The 24607-nt window shown below is 34.3% G+C and overlaps 3 protein-coding genes across 3 annotated transcripts; 1 reads left to right on the top strand and 2 right to left on the bottom strand.

Annotated features, from left to right (window-relative positions):
• Positions 1 to 743: 743 nt before the first annotated feature.
• Positions 744 to 9615, bottom strand: LOC111420383 (proteoglycan 4-like). Its single transcript, XM_071198690.1, has 3 exons — positions 9410 to 9615; positions 893 to 3593; positions 744 to 829 (listed from the first exon to the last, which is right to left on the bottom strand). The coding sequence occupies exons 2-3, from the start codon at positions 3495 to 3497 to the stop codon at positions 807 to 809; spliced, it is 2628 nt and encodes an 875-aa protein (XP_071054791.1). The 5' UTR covers positions 3498 to 3593; positions 9410 to 9615; the 3' UTR covers positions 744 to 806.
• On the bottom strand, positions 7275 to 7751 carry LOC139431034 (uncharacterized). The gene has a single exon (XM_071198601.1). It carries the CDS (start codon positions 7749 to 7751, stop codon positions 7275 to 7277), a length of 477 nt encoding a protein of 158 aa, XP_071054702.1.
• A 396-nt stretch (positions 9616 to 10011) lies between the features above and the next one.
• Positions 10012 to 24224, top strand: LOC139431033 (uncharacterized). The gene is made up of 5 exons (XM_071198599.1): positions 10012 to 10263; positions 10321 to 10419; positions 10494 to 10649; positions 23620 to 23829; positions 23887 to 24224. The coding sequence occupies exons 1-5, from the start codon at positions 10119 to 10121 to the stop codon at positions 24222 to 24224; spliced, it is 948 nt and encodes a 315-aa protein (XP_071054700.1). The 5' UTR covers positions 10012 to 10118.
• Positions 24225 to 24607: the final 383 nt, after the last annotated feature.

Raw genomic sequence — 24607 nt, 5'->3', positions numbered from 1 at the left:
TGTTGCAAATTTTGTTCTTAACAATATTGCTCTCTTGTATTTTTGCTCTCAGATGCGTCAATATCGAGATAAACACGAAAATTTAAAAATTTGATGAATTCCCCTGTTTTACTATAGCTAATGGTAATATTTAGGAATCGAAGAATGTTATCAATAAACTTTTATAACAAAAGTTGTAACAAATTTTGTTCTTAACAATATTGTTCTCTTGTATTTTTGCTCTCAAATGCGTCAATATTGAGAAACTCGGAGAGGAAATTGCAACAGGATGTAATCGAGTGATCAGAAATTCTAAAGGAGAGGGGCATGATGTTGAACAAGGTGGAGTCAAGTTATGGTGGTGACGAGGACACATAGAATGTGTATATCAACTTGTCACCAGAGTCAGCAGCTATCATTATCTGGGCACGACATCCACAAGACGGGAAAACTTACCGAAGAGATCAGAAACAGAGTGGACCAAGGTTTACTATGCTGAGTCGGTGTGTGCTTGGAAAAGATTAAGAGCTTCCAAGAGCTCATTGAGCTTATACTTACCTATGGCAATGAATAGAAGGGGCAACTTGTTTGAAGATAGACAGACTCTGCAGCAGCTCAAGAATCTTGCTTGGGAGAGGGTAAAAACTTCAGAAGATGGATAAGGCCATCGCCACAATAGAGAAAAAAAGATGGAGAAAAGAAATATTTATTCCTAAAAGTATAAAAAAAACAAATAGAAACTGTTAAAAAAATATTGCATTCTTTGTTTGATTATGTTGCATTCTTTGCTTCTTCATATTACAAGTTTTCTTTTCCTTTTTTTTGCCTCACTCAAGTAGCTCCTGTGGACCTGTAAAAATAAAATCGTAATTAATTTATTTAAGTAATTAGTTTGATAAAATTAAAAACTCACTGACGTTACTCGAGAATAAATCAGTTAAATACTTGTTATAGTATTCATTAACTCTGCCAAGTTCCTCATCGTTGTAAATATTAATCATGACACGTCCATAAATAACCCGGTAAAGTGGTTCTTTATCCAATCTTTTCCTTAACTGAATGTAAGTAGTTTTTGGTATTACTAGACGTTGAGGATCCAAACATCCAGATTGCTTCCAAAAGTTATCTTCATCCTTAGGAGATTTAGAAGATGTTTCTTCCTTCTCTTCGGCAGTTGTTGGACCGAACAAACCCATACCGAATGGTACTTCATAATCTTTATAGCCTGAAGCAACGCTATTACTAGGTAATCTATACATTTCTCTTTCCCTCGCTTCTCTTTCCTTCATTTTTTTTTCCTTTGCTTCTCTCTCCTTCATTTCTCTTTTCTTAATTTCTTTTTCCCTCGCTTCTCTTTCGTTTAATTTTTGTTGATTTGCACTTAAAGCTGCTTCAAAAGCTTTACAAATATTATCAATCATAACTTGTTGATCAGCCATAGTTGTCCTTTCATCTTTAGGCCATTTATGATGATCGCTTCTTATGTTGGTGTAAATCTTGGGGATATGGTTCGATTGTTCCTTGCTTGAAAGAGTGTCCTGTCTTAAATAGGAGTTCAATTCCGGAGGAAACCAGATATTAGGTGTCAAAAATTCGTTTTCATTGTTGGAGTTTCTCTTTTTACGAGGGATGACATCTTCGAAATCGAAATCTTGTGCTTTTGAAGTTGATGGTTGTGGTTCTTGTGGTGGTTTTTTGGATTCAAACTTGATGTCACCTTCATTGGCTTTATTGGAGTTTGTCTTTTTAGGGACGACAACATCTTCGAAATAGAAATCTTTTGCTTTTGAAGTTGATGGTTGTGGTTCTTGTGGTGGTTTTTTGGATTCAAACTTGATGTCACCTTCATTGCCTTTGTTGGAGTTTGCCTTTTTAGGGACGACAACATCTTCGTAATAGAAATCTTTTGCTTTTGAAGTTGATGGTTGTGGTTCTTGTGGTGGTTTTTTGGATTCAAACTTGATGTCACCTTCATTGCCTTTGTTGGAGTTTGTCTTTTTAGGGACGACAACATATTCGAAATAGAAATCTTTTGAAGTTGATGGTTGTGGTTCTTGTGGTGGTTTTTTGGATTCAAGCTTGATGTCACCTTCATTGTCTTTGTTGGAGTTTCTCTTTTTAGGGACGACAACATCTTCGAAATAGAAATCTTTTGAAGTTGATGGTTGTGGTTCTTGTGGTGGTTTTTTGGATTCAAACTTGATGTCACCTTCATTGCCTTTGTTGGAGTTTGTCTTTTTAGGGACGACAACATATTCGAAATAGAAATCTTTTGCTTTTGAAGTTGATGGTTGTGGTTCTTGTGGTGGTTTTTTGGAATCAAACTTGATATCACCTTCAATGCCTTTGTTGCAGTTTCTCTTTTTAGGGACGACAACATCTTCGAAATAGAAATCTTTTGAAGTTGATGGTTGTGGTTCTTGTGGTGGTTTTTTGGATACAAACTTGATGTCACCTTCATTGCCATTGTTGGAGTTTGTCTTTTTAGGGACGACAACATATTCGAAATAGAAATCTTTTGCTTTTGAAGTTGATGGTTGTGGTTCTTGTGGTGGTTTTTTGGATTCAAACTTGATATCACCTTCAATGCCTTTGTTGCAGTTTCTCTTTTTAGGGACGACAACATCTTCGAAATAGAAATCTTTTGAAGTTGATGGTTGTGGTTCTTGTGGTGGTTTTTTGGATTCAAACTTGATGTCACCTTCATTGCCTTTGTTGGAGTTTGCCTTTTTAGGGACGACAACATCTTCGTAATAGAAATCTTTTGCTTTTGAAGTTGATGGTTGTGGTTCTTGTGGTGGTTTTTTGGATTCAAACTTGATGTCACCTTCATTGTCTTTGTTAGAGTTTCTCTTTTTAGGGACGACAACATATTCGAAATTGAAATCTTTTGAAGTTGATGGCTGTGGTTCTTGAGATGGCTTTTTGGATTCAAACTTGATGTCACCTTCATTGTCTTTGTTGGAGTTTCTCTTTTTCGGGGCGACAACATCTTCGAAATAGAAATCTTTTGCTTTTGAAGTTGATGGTTGTGGTTCTTGTGGTGGTTTTCTGGATTCAAACTTGATGTCACCTTCATTGCCATTGTTGAAGTTTCTCTTTTTACGAGGGACGACATCTTCGTAATAGAAATCTTTTGCTTTTGAAGTTGATGGTTTTGGTTCTTGAGGTGGTTTTCTGGATTCAAACTTGATGTCACCTTCATCACCTTTCATGATATTTCGAATAGTTGAAACCCAAAAATCGACATTTCTTTTATTCTCGATTTGATCGCATTTATTCTTGTTCTCAACATTATCGATTTCTAATGGTTGAAGGACATATTTGCTTGCTTTTGTAAATGTTGGTGCTTCTAACTTATCAGTAATTTTTATTTCACGTTTATCTTGTTCTTCTTTTCGATTTGGGTTCGAATATTGTGGTTTTTCAGAGGATGCTGCGTTAGTTGAATGTTTTTTTTTATCAACTTCTTCTTTCGGCTTCTGGTTGGGACGGTTTGGGTCTTCCTGCGGATTCATTATGGATGCGATTCCAATCCTCTACTAATATTGAACAATGGGTACTAACAACCAGATTGATAATTAAGTTGTTTGAGCTTGCTTATTTTGGATTTTCTTGAGATTAGAACAGGAAAAACAAACAAAAACAATGAATATAAATGATTTAAAAAACCACTAGGAATGTGGAAGTGAGTTTGTTAATAATAAAAAGTTTTTTTGGATTAACTAATAAAATATTGAAAATTAAATGATTTTGGAGTTATTAAAATTCATAACACTTTGATAAATCGGTTTGGAATCATGATATTTTCAAGACTTATCATAAAAGGAGTGTAAATTATAATAATATATGTTAAAATATTATCATAGGTGAAATAAAAAAGTTATTGCAAAACATTTTGGAATTATCAGGTTATATAAATTCATAACTCTCGGGCAAATCGGTTTGAAATCATGAAATTTTGAAAACAATTTATTGCCATAATAAGAAACAAAAAATACAAATTAAAGAAAATGTATACATTTAACTTAATGCATAAATACGGGCAAAAGGGTCGATTTATCGCGTAAGCGATATCTTCCAAACAACCCAATCAATCAGCAGTATACTAAGTTATATAAGAAAAACTATGAATAAACGGCAAGCTGCTATGCTAAACTTATGGTCACTAAAAACCAGAAGAAGAGAAGAAAAGGGAGAAAAAAAAAGTTCTCAGGAAGATACTTGGAGAGTCAATAAATGACGTTTTAGGTGGTTTTTAAATGTTACAAGGTGAGGAATATTACGGATCTCAGTAGGCAGATTATTCCAAAGGGTTATGGCCTGCACAGCAAACGATTTATGGTAAATCTCGGTACTATGGGTCGGGAACATAAGCACAGAATCTAACTGAGATCTAGTGGGTAAACCATGCGACGACAAGCGTTGAAATATACAATACAGATACCTCGGGGTTTGATTGTGAAGAACAGTATATAACATAGTTAATATACGAAACGATCTACGGTTCTGACAGCTTAATATCTGCAAATAATTACGGTATGGGGTTATGTGTTGAGATCTCTCGAGATCAAAGATATACTGTATGCAGTTCTTTTGAAGTCTTTGCAGTTTGTTTCGTAGAAAGATCAGGATATGCCGTGTCAGCATAATCAATATGGGGGAAAATCAGGGAAAAACAAAGATTACGACGGATCATGGGAGGAAGGAAGCAACGGAGACTTTTCAATGAGTGGAAACAATGATAGACCTTTCTGCAGACGGATTGAAATTGAGGTTTCCAGGACATTGTAGAATCCATAACCACCCCAAGGTTTCTAACCGTGTCTGACAGCTGAATAATGTCTCCCTCAAGCATTAAGTGAATGGATGAAAAATCATTCAGCTTTGCCAGTAAAGGTCGACTGCCAAACGCAATTGCTTGAGTTTTAGCAGTATTTAATTTAAGGCCATAACGTTTGGACCAATCCAAAATATTGGAAAGGATGGAATTGCTTCGGGAAAATCATCAATAGTTGTCGTAGTGTAAATTTGGAGGTCATCAGCATACACATGATAATTACAAGAAATACAGTGGGTGACGGCATTAATGAAAATCGAAAAGAGCAACGGACCCAACACACTACCCTGGGATACACCACATTTAATATCACAAGCAGACGAGAGCGCAGAATCAGCACGCACACACAAGGAACGACAGGAAAAGTAAGATTGAAACCAAGATAAACATGAAGAGGTAAATCCAAGGGCAGTTAGTGACGCCAACAAAAGATCGTGATCAACCGAATCGAACGCCTTGCTAAAATCAAGTAATACAAGGATGGTAACACAACGTTTGTCGCAAGCATACCTAATATCATCTGTAATCTTAATAAGCGCTGTTGTCGTGCTGTGACCCTTACGAAAACCCGATTGAAAGTCGTTGTGCAAGTTAAATTCTTGTAAATACTCTTGAACTTGTAGATAAACAAGGCGCTCGAGAGCTTTAGATAGAACAGATAAAATGGAGATAGGGCGAAAATCATTTAAACTTGAGGGACTCTTGGATTTAGGTATAGGGACAACATGAGCAACCTTCCAGATTGAAGGGAATGAGGATCGTTCAATAGAGAAGTTAAAAATGTGGGTAATAGGAGTAAGAACAATATCCAATATGGGAAGAGAAGTTGAACCTCGAGTGATTCAAGGCATCGCGGACTTCTGACGCAGTAACCAGGACAAAGGAGAAAGAGGAGGATTTAGATGAGGCAAGAATTTCAGAAATAGTTGTCATCCTAGTCCCACCACTAATGAGCAGAGGAGGGTCAGCAAAAAACCTCGCCAATGAATCCACATCACAAGCAGCCCGAACAGAGGGAGACTCAACCGCCCCTAAGGAACGCATCAACTTCCAAAACGTCCTCGGATTAGCATTGGATAGTCTCCGGTAGATATACATTTTTTTGGCATTTCTACATTGGTGATTGCAACGGTTACGCAAGATCCTATAGTTTTCACGATTAATATTTGGAATACGTTTAAGTAATAGCTTTGAAAAGAGTGTTGATTTTGATAAGTGGTACTAAATTATTAACAAAATTATAATAAAAATGATTTTTTGGTAAATAATTAATAAAACATCGAAAATTGAATGCTTTTGGAGTTATTAAAATTCATAACTCTTTGATAAATCGGTTTGGAGCATTGAGGTCTTATATATATAATATAGAGTGCGTATGTGGTGGGGGTAATCAGAAAGTCAGACATGTTGGATGTACCGACCTGAACTTAGCTATAGTTTCAAGTCTCTATTGTACCTCCAATTATAACCTCACAATTCTCATAAATACACTCAGTCAATTTTAATATCTTATATTTTTTAAACCAGTGCTCCAATTTTTATTATTTTTTTATTTTTTGGTACCCAATTCCTTTGTCTTAAAAAAAAAATTAAAAAGGTGGACATTTTTTCAATGACTCCTGGATGGTAGTGGAAAAACTGGAGCCTAATTTTTGACTCACCCTGTGTATTAATCAAGTAATGGTATAAAAAGTGCTTACACCCTATATGAAAGACGTTTCTTTTATGAGCATTTTGTTTTTTTATTCATTAATTTATCTCTAAAATTGTCCGAATTGAAGCTTTTTTGTTGAAACCTTGCATAATGCCAACTTTCTGAATTTATGGAAAAACAGTTTTCTAGTGAAATAAACTGATACGAATTTTTAAAAAAAGTTTTATTAAACACTAAATTATAAACTGGGATAACTGCTTAATACCGTGTATTGCCTCCCCTAGCAACTCTAAGAGTTTCTAATCTAAGCGGCATACTGAAAATCAGGTTTCTTATTATGGTATACGATCCCATTCTTCCACTAACGCATCTGCTATTTCTGCGAGGCATTCCTGAGGCCTCTCGTGTGAACGTACCCTTCTCCCTAATTCATCCCACAAATATTCGATAGGATTCATATCGGGACTTCTCGCAGGCCACTGTAATGTGGTGATACCCGTAGCTTCTAAGAAGTTTCGCACTATTACTGCGGTGTGTGGTCGGGCATTATCCTGCGTCAATATAAAATTATTGCCCACTAACTCTGCATGAGGTAAGATATACTGTTGTATAATGTCAATGTAAATTTGGGCCGTCATCGACCGCCTCACCGGAAAAACATGAAGGGGTGTCTTTCCATTCATTGACATCCCTCCCCACACCATAACCGACCCACCATTAAAACTTTCGCGTTCTGTTATTAAATTCTGATTAAACCTTTCATCAGTCCTTCTCCACACTCTTTTTCTTCCATCCACCATGTTAAGGCAAAACCATGACTCGTCCGTAAACAAGACTGGTCGAATGTCTTTCAGGAATATTCCATTCTCCATAATTTTGAACAAAATTTCTTCTAGCAGCACGTTGTTCGGGCAATAATGTAGGACCTTTTGTAGGTCTCCTAGCTTTTAAATTAACTTCTTTTAGACGTCGACATACCGTCTGCTTACTTATTGCAACACCACGAATTTGGGGAAGATCTTGCTGAACATTTACCGCAGTGTTTGATCGATTCCGTAAAATCCGCAATCTCAAGAAACGATCATCTCTTGGAGACGTTTTTCTAGGGCGACCAGAACCCACCTTCCGAGCAGTGCTTCCTGTTTGCTCGTACTTGCGGATTGCTCTACGAGCAGTTGCTTCATGGACTCCCACTGCACGAGCGGAGTAACATTTACCACGCCCATCGTTTACTAAAGCAACTAATCTTGCTACTTGTTCTGGATTTATTTGAGGCATTTCATGTAATTTTAATCACTACATAACTTTTTTGTAGTTAATTAATGACACAACGACAAATTAATTGCTATGGCAACGTCAATTGTTTGACAATGTGATCATACTTCTTAAATCTGTGGGATAAACGTAAGGTTTCAACAAGAAAGCTTCAATTCGGACAATTTTAGAGATAAATTAATGAATAAAAAAACAAAATGCTCATAAAAGAAACGTCTTTCATATAGGGTGTAAGCACTTTCTATACCATTACTTGATTAATACACAGGGTGAGTCAAAAATTAGGAAAAAAACATGGTTCCAGTTTTTCCACTACCATCCAGGAGTCATTGAAAAAATGTCCGTCTTTTTAATTTTTTTTTGAAAGACAAAGAAATTGGCTACCAAGAAATAAAAAAATAATAAAAATCGGCCCACTGGTTTAAAAAATATAAGATATTAAAATTAGGTCAAAAATCAAGTGCGTCACTTTTTTTGGAACTGAGTGTATATTGTTATTTTTATTGTTATCGAATTCTTTTTGTTTCCCCTTTGTTGGTTGGAAGATTATTTACAACGGTCCATAAAATGTTTCTGGTTAGTTGACTTGAAATTAACAACGAAGTTCAAGTAAAGTTTATTATTAAGGAATGTTCAGTTCTTTTAAAATAAACTAACAATAATTTATAAGCAAAAGGTTAGCGTGATCAATCAGAATTGTTTTAAATATTTTCATCTTAGTTTATGGTAATTATAAGGGTTATTGTTAAAACTGATTAAGTTCTTTTAAAATATCATATAATTAATAATTATTTATTAATACAAAATTAATGTATTTTGTTTTGGTTATTATTTTCTGTCTTTCCAGTTTATAATAATGTAAATTCTTGCATAACTATATATAAGAATTTCGAATTCCACTAAGTTGGTACATCTAACATGGCGACCTTTCTGGCTCCATTTTAGGCGTGGTGAGGACAACAGATTATATATAAGAGTCACGAAATTTTCAAGACTTATCATAAAAAGAGTGTAAATTATGATAAAATTATTAACAAAATTGAAATAAAAAAGTTTTTGGTAATTAATTAATAATAATAATACTTTAAATGAAAAATATATTTTAAAAAAACCACAAATCATTGTCTACTATTCATTATAAAGATGTAGAAAAGGTTGGCAACCGATAGTCGCATTTCGCGACAATTAATCACCCCATTCCATCGTGACGAGGAAAAATTAGTAAATTAAAGCCGAGATCGTCTTATAATCCCTTCTATTTTTTGATTATCAATAAAAATCTTTATTAACAATAACTAATTCAACGCGAATTTATTAACAAGTTGATAATAAGTTGTTATTAGTCATGCGTAAAGGAAGTTTAAGCCCATAGGTTCCCAATTTGGAAGGCTGTGATTGAGAGGTTGTCACAAAACCCCACCTCAAATTGAGGCCATTTTTGAGATCTTAGGAACAATCAACTTTCTTTAAAATGTACGACTCATTATTGGTTTGCACAAATGGGGCTTTTATCTATTCTAAACGTGATCAACTTATTTTTTACGATTTTCTAAAAATAATTAATTCTAAAAATAAATTATTTTTTAAGAAATTATTTTTTCTAATGATATTAAAGACAAAGATCTAATTCTTCAAATTAAATTAATCAATTTTTAACTTACCACGTTTCTCGAAGCCCTTGGAAAGTTTTAGCAACACCATGTGGTTGTTTTCGGATTCCGGGAATCACTGTACTTTGCGTAGGATGATTCTTTTTTATTATTTTATTTTATTTAAACAATTCGAAGGAGAATATGTTGGATGATTTAGACGATTAATCAAGATTAATATCGTAAATAACCATGGATAGGTGTGCAGCCACTAAAGAAGAGTGAATTCGCTAAAACGATGTTCTTCGTAGAAGTGCTGATTTCACACTGGTAAGTTTATGTCATTGTCATTGCTTATGCTCTTTCATCCATCTTGAAGTACGTTTATAAAAATCTTTTTGCGATTAACAATTCAAAGATCTAATTAACCAAAACAAATAATTTAGCATTTGTATTATTTATTTCTTTTAATTATTTATTATATTCATCTTATTTGTTAACTTTCAAACGCCATCTACTATCATAACAATAAGTTAGTTGTTTTAGTATGTTATGTCAAACTACCAACAAATTTTAAATTTCCCGCTAAATTAAGTTTTGTTAAGAACTTGTATTAAATTGTACGTGTTAATCACTTTGCTTAAATACTATTATTTACAACTCCATCTTGTGGAGTAATAAGTGAGTTATTTAAAGCAGCCAATGAAAACCTAGCGGCCATATTGTTCATTTACACGTTGTTCATGTTTTTGTTGGATGTTAAAGGTTTTATCGGATTATAATGGCAAGAAAGCTGCTTTTGCGGGGCAACCCTTCAGCGGGCAATCAGGTTAATGGTAACAATTCTTCGACTATCCCACCAGTAATTAACTTAAACCCATTTCAAAAGCAACAGCTCTTAAATTCTCTTCATCCAAACCTAGATGGTAAGATTACTAATTATTAATCAATGAATAATAGATAATGAAGTTATTTTTATGTAGAAATAGACGAACAACTTTATGAATATTACCAATCTCCGAATTTTGGAGATTTCTTAATGAATCCAGATGATTTTAACTTTAATCTAGATGAACAACAAGGTTATGATCAACTCCATTCCAATTCACATGGTAAGAAGATATAGGAAATAATTAATTTTTTTTAAATTTTTTAGATGTTGCAATGTATGCAGAAGCACAATTGGACGACAATGAAATGGAGTTAGATGATATTCCAACCGGCTCCATAATAAATAATCTTGATGAATATAATATGAGTGAGTACCAAGAAGAAGTGCTGAACTCAAGCTCAATTTACTCTAATGCAGATGGTAAGAAAAATTTTAAAATTTATTTCTCAAAAACTAAAAGTGATTTTTAAAAACATTTTTCCATGAAATGGATTTCTTACGGAATTTTTAAGTTAGTTGTTAATTTCAATAATTTGATAACTTACAAATTTTTTTTTCAAAGACTTAAAATGATATCTAAAAACTGTTTGGTTTATTCAAAGTACACATTATCATTGATAATTTATATAATTTAAATTAGTTTCTAGATGAAAGCGATTTTATACAGATTTTTAAAGAAAAAGTAACCTCCAAAATTGATAAAAAATGTATTTCTCAAAAACGAAAAATGCTTTTTAAAAACGGTTTGATTTACTAGAAAGAAAGAGTTTTTATTGTTAACTAAGAGCTTACAATTTTCTGTTTAATACATGGCGAACCAAACTTAACTTAACTTCCCTTATTACCTGTCTACATCGTCTGACCAGTACCTGTTTGCTCTCTCCTCATTACCACAATGAAATCTGGCCACCAGCCTCTTCCCTTCCTCGCTCCTCTCCTCCACAAAGTATTTTGGAAGCCCCTCCGACATTATGTCCCTATATCTTTCATTGTACTTTCCCTCCCTTACCTGCCTCCTTCTCTATTCTCTCTGGACGTCCCTATCTCTGTCGCTTACCTTCTTTAGTAATTTATCTATGCCTCCGAATAACCCGCCCTTTTATAATATTTCCTCCTCTCTCCTTTACTATATCGAATCTTCCCCTCCCTAACTTCCTTCCAACACTCCCCTAAGATCCCGCAGTATTGTCTTCTATCAATCATTTCTTCATATTTAGCAGCTCTTCTGCTTCAATTCATCCACCTTCACTTCCTCCCTCACAATGTACCCCGGTGTTTCCCTAGCCAGACCAAGAAGTACCGATTCTGTACGTCCTCCAGAATATCTTGCTTCTTCCATCCCCAAACTTCCGCCCCTACATCATTGCACTCCTCACCAACCTATCAAACATAATCTTTCTCTTTTTGATGTCCCAAACACTCTCTCACCTCATACCCAGACCTTATTAACCCTTTTTACCATCTCCCTCACATGCGCCGTCTCCTTGCTATCTTCCCTGAATCTATACCCCAGGTATGTGAATTCCTTCTCTCTTCTTTTTGGACATACCCAATCCTGTTGCTTACCTTCTTTAGTAATTTATCTATGCCTCCGAATAATAATAATAATAAATGTCTTTATTGCACATACCATTCAATACAACAAAAGAAAAAGAAAATATATATATACAGGGTGATTCATTAGCTCTATGACAAACTTTGGCAGATGAAAGGTGATACGATTCTAAGGAAAAAATGTTGTATGAATATGGGTCCTATTCATTTTGGTTAAAGAGTTACAAGCCTTTGAAAATTTTACACAGTTTAATAGGCAAATGAAAATGTAACATAAAAAATAAGTTTAAAAATTACAAAAATTGTTCGAAATGTCCGCCTTCAGCTTAAATGCACGCCTCACATCGACGAAGTAAAGATTGTATCACACGACGTATGATATTTGGATCATTCCGCATGCTATTAGCTGCATCTTGAATTCTGTCCAGTAGTTTTGATGATTTAGATCTGGGGATCGTGGTGGCCAGACTACTGGACCTCCATTGCCAATCCATCTGTTTGGAAAATGTTCATGTAACCAAGCGATGACTTCTCTTCCTCGATGTGGTGGTGCACCATCGTGCTGATACCACATATTTTGAACGATGTTAAGTGGTACGTCGTCGATAAAATCGAAAACTTTATGTCCCAAGAAATTTCTGTACATATTTGCATTTAAGCGTTCATTTATCACCCATACAGGTAGCAAAGAATTGTTAAAAATGCCACCCCAAACGTTTACACTAAACCGTTGCTGAAATCTTCCTGGTCTAATTGCATGTGGATTTTGCACATGTTCGTTATGATAATTATTTATGCCGTCCCTAGTCAAACACGCTTCATCAGACCACAGAACTTGGGAAATGAAGTTATTATTTTGAGCATGTTGCTGAATAATCCAGTGGCAAAATGCTAAGCGTTGCTCAGTATCTCCAGGATGTAATGCTTGAACATTTTGGCGATGAAACGGATGTAACATTTCTCGATTCAATACACGCCATACAAAACTTTGGGATATTTGTAACATGCTCGCTATACGCCGAGTACTAATTGAAGGGTCGTCAAGTACTAAATCAATAACACGTTCTTTATTTTGTACATTCACATCATGGGGACGAACGGAATGTAGTGGAGCGGGGTTACCTGTTTCTCTCAGTCTGCGAAATGATGCACTAAACACTGTATGGGCAGGTTGATGTCTATTTGGAAACCTACGAAGGTATTCTCTTGCTGCTTGCCGAGCGTTTCCGTTACAAAGCCCGTATACAAAAATAATATCTGCATATTCTTCAGTCGTAAATCCATGCATTTTCGTTTTCGATCAAAACTCTGACAATTGTAAACTTTGAAACACACAGAATAGAGTAAATTGAAATGTTTGACATAAAAAACTCAGTTTTGTTATCACAGCCAACTCTGTATTTGTGTTTCATAATTATTGTTGCGATTGTTGCAAATCTTTACTTCGTCGATGTGAGGCGTGCATTCAAGCTGAAGGCGGATATTTTGAACAATTTTTGTAACTTATTTTATATGTTACATTTTCATTTGCCTATTAAACTGTGTAAAATTTTCAAAGGCTTGTAACTCTTTAACCAAAATGAATCGGACCCATATTCATATAACATTTTTTCCTTAGAATCGCATCACCTTTCATCTGCCAAAGTTTGTCATAGAGCTAATGAATCACCCTGTATAAATAACAAAAATTGTGTCTATAGTGTAGATATATAGTCTAAACTAGAATGTTTAAACAACAAGAGATCAAAAAACTTAGTACCTAACACTACAAAAAAAGAAAAGAAAAAAAATGGCATTGTGCAATAGGCGGACTCCAGATAAAATCTGTTCAACCAACCTTACCATATACAGAAACTTAATATTTTTGCTTGCACTAAAACATACCATACCATTTGACATTATCGATACTAGTTATCTTCGTGCAACAGTACCTATGATAGATTTAGTAATCTGTAGGTGTCTTATTAATAACAAGTCTATTTTAATCATACTAATCTACATTCCTCCCGATATATCTTCTGATGATATGAAGACATTTACTACTGTTCTTGAGGCTATTATAATTAACCATTTCTTTGTATTGGTTCTTTGTATTAGTCAATATTCAATTAAAACCAGGGCTTTTATTGATTTTTTAAGTGTTCTTAATGCCATAATGGTGGGAATCCATGTTGCAAGTCATTTCAATAAAATAAAAGGTTTACTTCACTCTTGCTTGTAGTATTTTATTTCAAAACTAGTTTCGAGAGACGACATTACAAGAACCTTAATTACACATATGAAATGCTTGCTAGAACTCAGAGACAACTTAAGACGAGTTTACATTACTTGGAGATGGAGGAGCTCATCGTTTATTTTCGAAAAATATCCGGGGCAGCGAAGAGAGACGACATGAAGAAAAAACGTAAAAAGTTGGATAGACTTAGAGGAAAGGTGAGAGTCTGTAAGGCATTTGATGAATTACAAGATAAGGTTCCTCAATTCAAAAACCTAAGTACATTGTTTTCAACGAAGATGAAAAAGATTTTCTTACCAAAGGACATAAATTTGCCTTTCAACCTAAAACTAATCTTCTTCACAATGCTATCGATTTCGATGTTATTATCAAGAAACATCCTGAACGTAACGTTTTAAAAAATGAACTTATAGCTTACCTAAAGAGGAAGGAAAAGGTTTTTAACAAATCCTATAAAAGTCATAATGAACATTGGAACATTATTCATTCCATCAGAAAAAAACTTGATGAAGGCGATGGATAAATCTCTATACCTAGATAAAACATATGATTTTATGAAGCAGAATAATTATAATAAAATTAATTTTGACACATTGAACTATTGAAAAATGTTTTTCAATAGTTCAATGTTCATGTATATGAATCCCTCCATTCCTAGACTTTACTCCCTTCCAAAGTTGCACAAAGAAAATATACCTATTCGCCCCATTATTTCCTTTAAAAATTCTCCTACCTCAATATTAGCCAATTTTATGCTAAATGTTTTCAAAAAGATAGATTTTAAACCCAAATTTTCTGTTCAGAACTCTATTCAGTTTATAAACATGATTAACTTACTTTTGATGTGACCAATTTGTATTCAAATGTTCCTATTGATATAACCCTTAATTTGGTAGATAAACTTTTTAAAAAGCATTTCAATAATAATGAAAATATCGTTAATGATTTGAACTTAATTTTACACCATGTAGTAACTCCAAATTTTTGTTATTTTAATAAAGAATATTATGAAATAAAGGATGGCTTACCTATGGGCATGCCTCTTTCTGGAATTTTAGCAGATATTTTTCTTAATTATATTGAAGAGAATTTTATTATTAATGATAAAAATCCTTATAATAAAAACGTTTTTAAGTGGGTAAGGTATGTAGATGATGTCTTCTGTGTTTGGGAGGGTGAATCAGATTCTTTAAATAATTTTCTTAATCAATATTTGAATAATTTGCATACAAAATTAAACTTTACATTAGAAAAAGAAGAAAACTGAATTTTTTGGATTTGACCCTGAAAATAACTGCGAACAATTCTGTTGATATTAATATATACAGAAAACCTACTGCCATTCCAACCACAATACCCTTTGACTCTTTTCATCCCGATTCACATAAATTGGCAAACTTTAGATTTTTAATAAATAGAATTTTGAATTACCCTTTAAATGAGGAAAATAAAATTATAGAATTTAATTATATACAGAAACTTGCTACACAAAATAACTTTCCTTTAAAAATTTTAAATCAATTATACAATAGGATTATACAACGGAGAGACCCCCTTTTCACAAGGGAAGATACTGATCATGTTTACAATTGTTTTGGCCTTCTCTAATAACACTATTCTTAATTTACTCTCTAATTACCATGATAAACGAGATTCTATGAGAGAATGTGGAGTTTATTCTATTGATTGTTCGGATTGTGACTCATTATATATAGGGCAAACAGGAAGAAAACTCGAAACTAGATTGGGAGAACATAGAAGTCAAACTAATTCAAATGTTTTTAAACATAGATTGGAGACAGGTCACAATATTGATTATGATGGGGCGAAAATCTTACATAAGTGTCAAAAAGGATATAAAATGGATTTGTTGGAAATGCTCGAAATTTATAAATATAATAATAGGGATGACATAACATTGCTTAACGAACAAATACAGATATACTACTTTATGTTTTTTCAATTTCTTTAATTCATTTTGATGCTATTTTTCGTGCTAATACAAGAAATCTTTGTAATTTCATGTACAGTTTTCAACTGATGATGAGAGAAAGAAATAAAATACTACAAGCAAGAGTGAAGTAAACCTTTTATTTTATTTTCTTAATGCCAAACAGTACAATAACGTTAAGAATGAAGATGGCAGAATGTTGGATTTGTTGATCTCTAATGCTGACCTGAATTTTCACATAATAAGATCTGACAATCCAGTTGTACCAGAAGATTCTTATCATCGCAGTCTTGAAGTGGAAGTTTACTACTCTACACCTAGTAATCAACAGCGGTTCCCATCTTCTGATAATTTACGATATGACTTCCATCGAGCAAATTACCCTGCATTATATGATCACTTCTTTAAGTATGATTAGTCTTTTTTGCTTTCCCATACCGATGTAAATGTGGCTTATGATGCCATTTACTCCGTAATTAATACACATGTCCCTATTACAACCAAATCTAATAGTTCTAACCCACCGTGGTTTTCGCCGGAAATAAAGAGACATATTAATATCAAAAAATTCTATCACAAAAAATGGATCAAAACAAAAAAAATTGTATTTTATAATGAATTTAAGCGACTAAGGAGGTTGTTAAAAAATGAAATAAACGACAGTTACATTAAGTATCTTAACAACATACAAAATACCATCAAGACTGATCCGTCCAGTATATGGAATTTTCTCCGAGCTAAGAAACGTACCACAAGAATACCCTGTAATCTGATTGATAGTGAGAGCAATGTTCTTGCTGATCCTCAAGATATTGTAAATGCTTTTGCTAACATGTTTTCTGCTGTTCACACTGTATCTACTGACCGAACTTTCACTGAATCTAATTTCAATCCGTTGCCATACTCTTTTCATCCCACTACAGAAGAGGAGCTAATTAAATTAATGGCAACGTTTTCTAATAAGCATACTGCTGGAGATGATTTGTTGCCAAGTTTTATGGTCAGAGATTGCCGTTATATATTTGCTTGCCCTCTTAAATTTATTATTAACTTGTCCATTACGTCCTGTGAATTTCCTGGAAGATGGAAACGATCAAGAATTGTGCCTGTTTATAAAAAGGATGATTTTGCTAAACTATTTGAAAAGTTATTATAGTCTTTTATGTACACCAGCACGTGCCCCTTTGTGTCAGCTTCGCAGCATGGTTTTGTTTCCGGTCGCTCTACAATTACCAACTTGGCTACGATTTCCGAGTTTATCTGTAGCACCTTGGATAGACGTGGGCAGGTGGATGTTGTATACACTGATCTATCCAAAGCCTTTGATCTGATTGACCATAGAATTCTCTTGTATAAATTGAGCTCTTTCGGATTTGTTCCTTCAGCAATTCAACTTCTGGCCTCTTATTTGCAACATAGAAAATGTTATGTTGCTTACAATGGATATTTTTCTAATGAGTTCACTCTCACCTCAGGGGTTCCACACCGATCAAATTTGGGCCTTCTATTATTTGTTCTTTTCATAAATGACTTACTTCTAAAAATTGATTGTCGGATATTGGGATATGCTGATGATATCAAGATCTATGCCGAAGTCTCATCGGTGGCAGATGCAGATAAGCTGCAGCACAACTTAAACACAATAGTGCAATGGTGTACAAACTTAACCTTAATATAGATAAATGTTGTGTACTTACTTATAGCCGATGCTCGTCACCATGCATATATCCTTACAATATTGCTGGCAGCACTTTAAGTCGTGTTGAGGAGTACAGGGATTTGGGGGACCTGCTTGATGCAAGTCTTAATTTTAAAACACATATCAATAATGTGTGTTCGGAGGCCTTTAGGTCCCTAGGTTTTGTGATGCGTATGTCTAAATATTTCAAAAGTGTCAGCTTATTAAAGACCTTGTATTGTGCTTACGTTCTGAGTAAATTAGAATACGCTTGCCTGATTTGGAGTCCCTTATATTCGTGTGAGTTCTTAAGACTTGATCGAGTCCATCGTAGATTCTTAAAATTTCTTTCTTACAAATCTGATGGAATTTACCCTGAGCGAGGTATACCACAAAATGATTTGCTTGCACGACACAATATGGTTTCCTTGATGGACAGAAGAAACGCGTTTTATGAAAGGTTTCTACAAAGGCTTATCGAATATAACATCGATTGCCCTTTCATTCTTGAGCGACTAGGGTTTGTTGTTCCAAGGAGTAACTCAAGATATAGCTGCGTATTCGTCATTCCTTATGCTCGGACAAACATTATGAGACGGGCGCCAACATACACTCTCTGTAAAGTGGGCAACAGGATTCCAGACAATCAGTGATCACCTGCATGTAAATTCACTTATTTAGTTTTTATTTTTATTTTCCTCATAGTTCGGTCAATTGTTAATTTCTTGAATTTTTTGTAATTTTTGTTTTTTTTTCTCACATACAAATACATATTATTGTATTATTACATTATGTAATATATATTGTTATCCTTTTTTGGGCTATGCCTGTTGGGTAATAAAGGAATATTACACGCGTCCCACGACAACGATAATACAATTTCTTGAATATTCCTTCCTCTCCTGCTCTGAATGTTAAAAAAAATGCATTCAAATGAATAACTATGACAAGGCTGCACATTGCTCCAAAAATTTATCTCTATAGAGTGTTTTTTTGAAATTATTGATATTTAGTTTTTTGGTCATTGGTGGTAACGTTCCATATGACTTATATATGTGATACGTAAAAGATCTGTGAAACAAAGAGGTTCTGTATTTTGGTAGATATATACTATATTTTAATCTCGTATAATAAATGCGTGCAATTTGTCTGATCATGATATGGTATTTTGGGATGTTGGTGTGAATGTAGGTAGACAATCTCCAGTGTTTAAGTCTCTACGACTATTAAGGCGTATTGATAGTGTATCTTTTCTGCATGATTTACAATCAGTTCCATTCAATTTTATATTTTATCTAACTGATATTAACGACAAGATCTCATTCTTTACACACGCCTTAATTGATTTATTTGATAATCACGCTCCAATAAAGCAATGTCGATTTACCAAGCCTTCCGCACCCTGGATGACTGATAGTATTAGATTAATGATTAAGTTGAGAAATGAGGCTAAAACCAGGTTTAGACAGATGTGGAATAACTTGAAAACTTTGAACTTAAAACCAATTAAAAAATCTTGTCTACCTTTAAATTTAAAACATCCTGATCAGATTAATAATTATTTTGTAGGCAGTGTAAATGACATTATTAAAGATTTACAGACTTCTGACCTTGATCTGTACAGTTCTCCTATTTATAGTAGTCAGTTTTCATTTAAGACTGTGGAGATCTTTCTGGTTTTTGACGTGATTGCGTCTATTACATCTTCTGCTATTGGTACTGATGGAATTTCCATTGAGATGATCAAACTGTGTTGCCCCACCATTTTGCCATATTTAACCCACATACTCAATTGTTGTTTAGTTGACCATGTCTTTTTGAGCAGAGGGTATTCCTCTGCTCAAAAAGGATAACCCACGAGAGTATAGTGACTTGCGACCAATAAGTATTCTCCCTGTTCTTTCTAAAGTTTTAGAAAAGATTATGAAGGCTCAATTGGTGGAGTATATGGAGACCAATAGTTTGCTCCCTTCAGAACAATCGGGTTTTCGATGTGGGTATAGTTGCACAACATCAATGTGAAAAAAAAAAACTGATGATATATTCTCAATCTAACTGATGATCAAATCTAACTGATGATATATTGTCCGCTGTTGACGTGGGAGAGAGTACTGCTGTAGTTTTTTTAGACTATTCAAAAGCATTTGACACTGTTAACCACACCATTTTGAGCAAACTACTTCGTTATCTGGGTTTTGGTGAAGGCGCAGTAACACTATTGAGTAGCTATCTTAGTGATCGCACACAGAAGGTGAAAGTTGATGATGCCATGTCTGATGAACTTGCACTTTGTAATGGTGTTCCCCAAGGATCTGTGCTGGGACCTATTTTATTTTCTATATATACGTCACAATTTAATAAATTTATTAAATTCTGTAAAATGAGTACATATGCGGATGATACCCAACTTTACGCGACAGCGGGCAGTGGTATTGCTGAGGCTGGTATTAGCGGTGACCTTGATACGATTTTTGAATTAGCAACATACCACCAGCTTAAAATAAATCCTGACAAATCTATGTGGATGAGTTTTAATGGGCAATAGCGCAACCCTACTTCGCACTTAGCCATTAAGATGAATAACACCTTAATTAAAAAGGTCTCTGAAGCTAAGTGTCTTGGTATGATTTTAGATACTAGCTTAAGATTTAGAAAACAAATTCAAACATATATTCAGAGATCATATTTTTTTTTGCATCGGCTGCACCCGCATCGTTCATGTTTACCTTTGAAATTAAAAGTGCTCCTCTGTGATATGTTTGTTCTTTCACAATTTAATTATATGTCTGCTGTATATCATAGGGCTATAGATTCAGTCACGTCACGAAGTATACAAAAGGTTCAGAATAGTTGCCTCAGATTCATTTATGGGATTCGCAAATTTGATAGAGTTTCTCATAAACTTAAGGATACTGAACATGAGCTCTCGACGGGAGTTTCATAGTTTGTCTCTCTATCATAGAATCCCGGAGTACCTGCATAATAAAATTAAATATAAACCACAGTGCGAAGGAAGTCAGACAAGGTCAGGTATTAGTTTCTATCCTCCAAAACATAGAACATCACTTTTTCAAAGGTCATTTACATATCATGTTTATAAATCGTATGGAAGCTTGCCACATGCACTACGTCAACTGAAATATGACCAATTTCGAATAAAATTGAGGAATATGATTTTTCAGTAGTCAACGAGTCTTGTCTGATGTTTGTTATTCTTTGTTTCTCTGTGATTCTTTTGTGACCTTATTCTTATTGATATAAAGTCATTGTTACGATGTTAACAGTTACGCCATCAGTTATTACACTGAGTCCTTTTTTAATTTTCATTATTATTGTTTTTTTTTCTCCTCTTCTTTCTTTTTTTTTTTCTCTTTAATTTAATTTACGTTTGGGTCTTTTGGGCCCTTTCATTTAATTTAATTATGTTTAAATTTAGATTTGATATGATGCGGGTGATACTGTATTAATGATTTCAAGATTTTGCCTTTGTTTTTTTTTCTTTTTATTTGTTATAATTCATAGAATTTTTATTATTATTAAATAATAACCCGTCCTTTTGTAATATTCCCTCGTTTACTATATCGAATCTTCCCCTCCCTAACTTCCTTCCAACACTCCCCTAAGATCCCGCAGTATTGTCTTTTATCAATCATTTCTTCATATTTAGCAGCTCTTCTGCCTCAATTCATCCACCTTCACAATGTACCCCGGTGTTTCCCTAGCCAGCCCAAGAATCCACCTCCAGTACCGATTCTGTACGTCCTCCAGAATATCATGCTTCTTCCATCCCCAAACTTCCGCCCCTACATCATTGCACTCCTCACCAACCTATCAAACATAATCTTTCTCTTTTTGATGTCCCAAATACTCTCTCACCTCATCCCCAGACCTTATTAATCCTGTTTACCATCCCCCTCACATGCGCCGTCTAATTGCTATCTTCCCTGAATCTATAGCCCAAGTATGTGAATTCCTTCCATCTTCCTTCTTCTCTCCCCTTTGCAGAACTTCATCATCTTTGTCTTTGCTACATTCACCTCCAACTCCTTCGCGCAGAAATACCTCTCCAACTGTCTCACCATCCCTCTAATTTCCGCCGCTTCCTTCGCCACAACCACCACGTCATCTGCGTATGCTAGCACATGAATCTTTCTCCCTCCTACCACCACTCCTCCACCGTTTTAATGTTTTTCCTCCCATTTGCGTGTATCGCATTAGTGACCTCCTCCTTCACCTTCCTCAACTTCTTCAAATACCTCCACACTTCAACTTCCCATCTTATCACCTTAATTTTTGCTGACTCCCTCTCTCTCTTCTTTCTCCCACATATTTCTTTGTACTTTCTCTTTGTCTCCTTATAACTGTCCACTACAACCTCTCCTCTCCGCCACTAACTCAATAGTCTCCTTGTATCTCTTTGCTCCTCCCGGCATTTTTCTGAGTAACGTGTAACTCAATACCTCCGTCAAATCTCGTAGTCCCATGACCCCTACCACTCTTTATCGTCAACTCGTCAAATTCCTTCTGTAGTGTTCTATCCGCTCACCTGGCCAATCTGTCCTAATATACTTTAATTCCTTTTCACGTCGCCTTCTCCCTCCTGCCCTTTTCAATTGCACCTCCAAAGGTTGGTAGATCCAGAATCTATCATATCTTCCACCCTCTCCCACATTTCTTGTTCCACCATCACATAATCTATCACGGACCCTTCATCGGACCCTGAAACTGGTCCAGGGGCTGCAAAACACACCCGGTCCACACAGGAGTTTAGGGAGTGATGCGAACATAAATTAAATTTCTTGTAATAATAACGGCGAAAAAGCCTACAAACACCGCGTTTATTGAAACACAGCCAATTGACGACAATACGCAGCCAATTCATACTCTGAAGTTACAACTTATTCATCACAACTCGTTCATGGAGTTTGTGTGGTGACCCTTCGCTATGCCTCTCTGTCTTCTATAGTACACATCACTTGGAAAATCGACATCAGTGTCAAATTCTTTGCTTGGTCTATATATGTCATCGGTTATCTGCCTCTTGACCTTTTGCCATCAACCTTCCCCTTTTTCGTCAGTTTTTCCATGCCGTCCTTTTGTATTGCATGGTCAAAGAATTTAAGTATGCGAAATTGGATGGTAGTAATCTCTAATTATAGCGTATTTTTAGGGTTTTTAAAAGGGACATTAATGCGGTGATACGCAGTTAAAGATATTCTCAACATTCTTCGGTAACATATCATTTAAAAAGCTTCAATCCTGCTTCGGCAAAATTGTGATACACACCAATAAACTTTTCCCTGGAAAACTTTTGTACCTTTTTTTATTCATTATCATTGACACACGGGAATTAATTTTTTCTATTCTCTGGTATCTCAGAAACACTTTTTTTAATAAATTTGAGTCATTTCGACACACGCCAATCAACTTTTTCTATTATTCTAATATCTTTGAATTTTTTGGAAATATTCCTATTCACTTTTATAACTTTTTTTGGGTTTGTTCATTATGTTGAAAATATTTTTAAGCAGTTTGACTCATTTTCATACACACCAATCAACTTTTTCTATTTCCTGGTATCATGGAAACACTTTTAAAAATCTTGTTAAGTATCTTAGAGATATTTTTAATAAATTTGAGTCATTTCGACACACACTACTCAAATTCATCCTTGCTTTTACAGTGTCTCAAGTAGATGCTTGTCTTTAGACTCTAATTCAGTACTTTAACATCTATAGAGTGTTTAGAGAAAAAATCACTAAACGGCTATGTTTCATGTTTTATCTACAAAATGCAGTACAAAAGCTGTAATTGCCTAGATTTATTAGCTTCAGTGATTCAGCACATTGCCAATGTCCAGAAAAATAGACAACATTGTAATCATACTTATCCACGATACATAATTTTAATTAACAATTTATGTATTTTATGCACATTCTTGTAATGTTTTCGTATTAAATTGATTTTATAGAAATGGATGAAGAACAAGAATATGTTGATACTGACGCAATGATCCCTACAGGAATCCAATCGTATTCAGATCATATTCAGAAACAACAGAAAGAAAAAATAGAGTTTCAAGCTGAAATAGAAGACAAGTTTGATACAAAGAGCACTTCCCATTCACTCCAAGCAGAGCAGTTTTGTGGGATTCATTTTATGGCGCAAAAAAATTCAATTGGTAAGAAATTTATTCAGTTTAAGTTTTAATAACAATAATGTTGTTATTTTTATATAGCAACAAATGGACAGATTGCTTCCTGCGTGGAATTGCAGCAAGGAACCACATCGAATCAGAAAGAGAATGCTCAATTAAGTATTAGCCCTCAATCAGAATGTACCTTAAACGATAAAGAATTGCCGTTGAGTGAAAAGCTTGATTCCTTTAGGAAAGAACTTGGCGATTTCTTTGAATCGTTAAGTCTGGAAATTCTTTTAACTGGTTTTGGTAAACCAAACATTACAGCGCACTTAAGTACCCCATCAAGTAAGGAAAGTCTTGAAACGTGTACTCCAAGTACCAGTGCAACACCAAAACAAGAAAAAGATAAAGGTTGTGAGAAGAGAGGCGAATAATTATTATAATTATACGTTAATAATAGATTCATAAATATTTATGATAATAAATATGTAGATAATATAGGTGTTAATAAAAACACATTTTATGAAGTATCTCTTTTATTTTACCCCAAAAAAAATGATTAATTAATTTCTAATAAATTTAATTAAAATTAAAATGAAGCGCCATCTATTAGTAAACGATAACTTCAATTAGGAACCATTCAAAACTAAAAAACGAATTTATTTGAATAATTAAACAATAAATTTATAATTCGTGTTATTTTATAATAAACAATCGATTTTATGCTATAATTAATAATTTAGTTTTAATGTATTGTTCAAACAAAATATTTTTTTCCAAATTACCATCTTGTGACATTGACGCCGCCATCTTGTTG

The sequence above is a fragment of the Onthophagus taurus genome, chromosome 8 (assembly GCF_036711975.1).
Source record: "Onthophagus taurus isolate NC chromosome 8, IU_Otau_3.0, whole genome shotgun sequence".
Classification (NCBI taxonomy): Eukaryota; Metazoa; Arthropoda; class Insecta; order Coleoptera; family Scarabaeidae; genus Onthophagus; species Onthophagus taurus.
This window is presented reverse-complemented; position numbering and strand designations above follow the sequence as displayed.

Excerpts from the sequence above, each read along its gene's own strand:
- LOC139431034 (XM_071198601.1), bottom strand. The coding sequence starts at position 7,751 with ATGCCTCAAATAAATCCAGAACAAGTAGCAAGATTAGTTGCTTTAGTA.
- LOC139431033 (XM_071198599.1), top strand. The coding sequence starts at position 10,119 with ATGGCAAGAAAGCTGCTTTTGCGGGGCAACCCTTCAGCGGGCAATCAG. Across the intron at positions 10,420-10,493 it reads TAATCTAGATGAACAACAAG|ATGTTGCAATGTATGCAGAA; the intron begins GTTATGATCAAC and ends TAAATTTTTTAG. Across the intron at positions 23,830-23,886 it reads GGCGCAAAAAAATTCAATTG|CAACAAATGGACAGATTGCT; the intron begins GTAAGAAATTTA and ends ATTTTTATATAG.
- LOC111420383 (XM_071198690.1), bottom strand. The coding sequence starts at position 3,497 with ATGAATCCGCAGGAAGACCCAAACCGTCCCAACCAGAAGCCGAAAGAA. Across the intron at positions 830-892 it reads TTTATTCTCGAGTAACGTCA|GTCCACAGGAGCTACTTGAG; the intron begins GTGAGTTTTTAA and ends TTATTTTTACAG.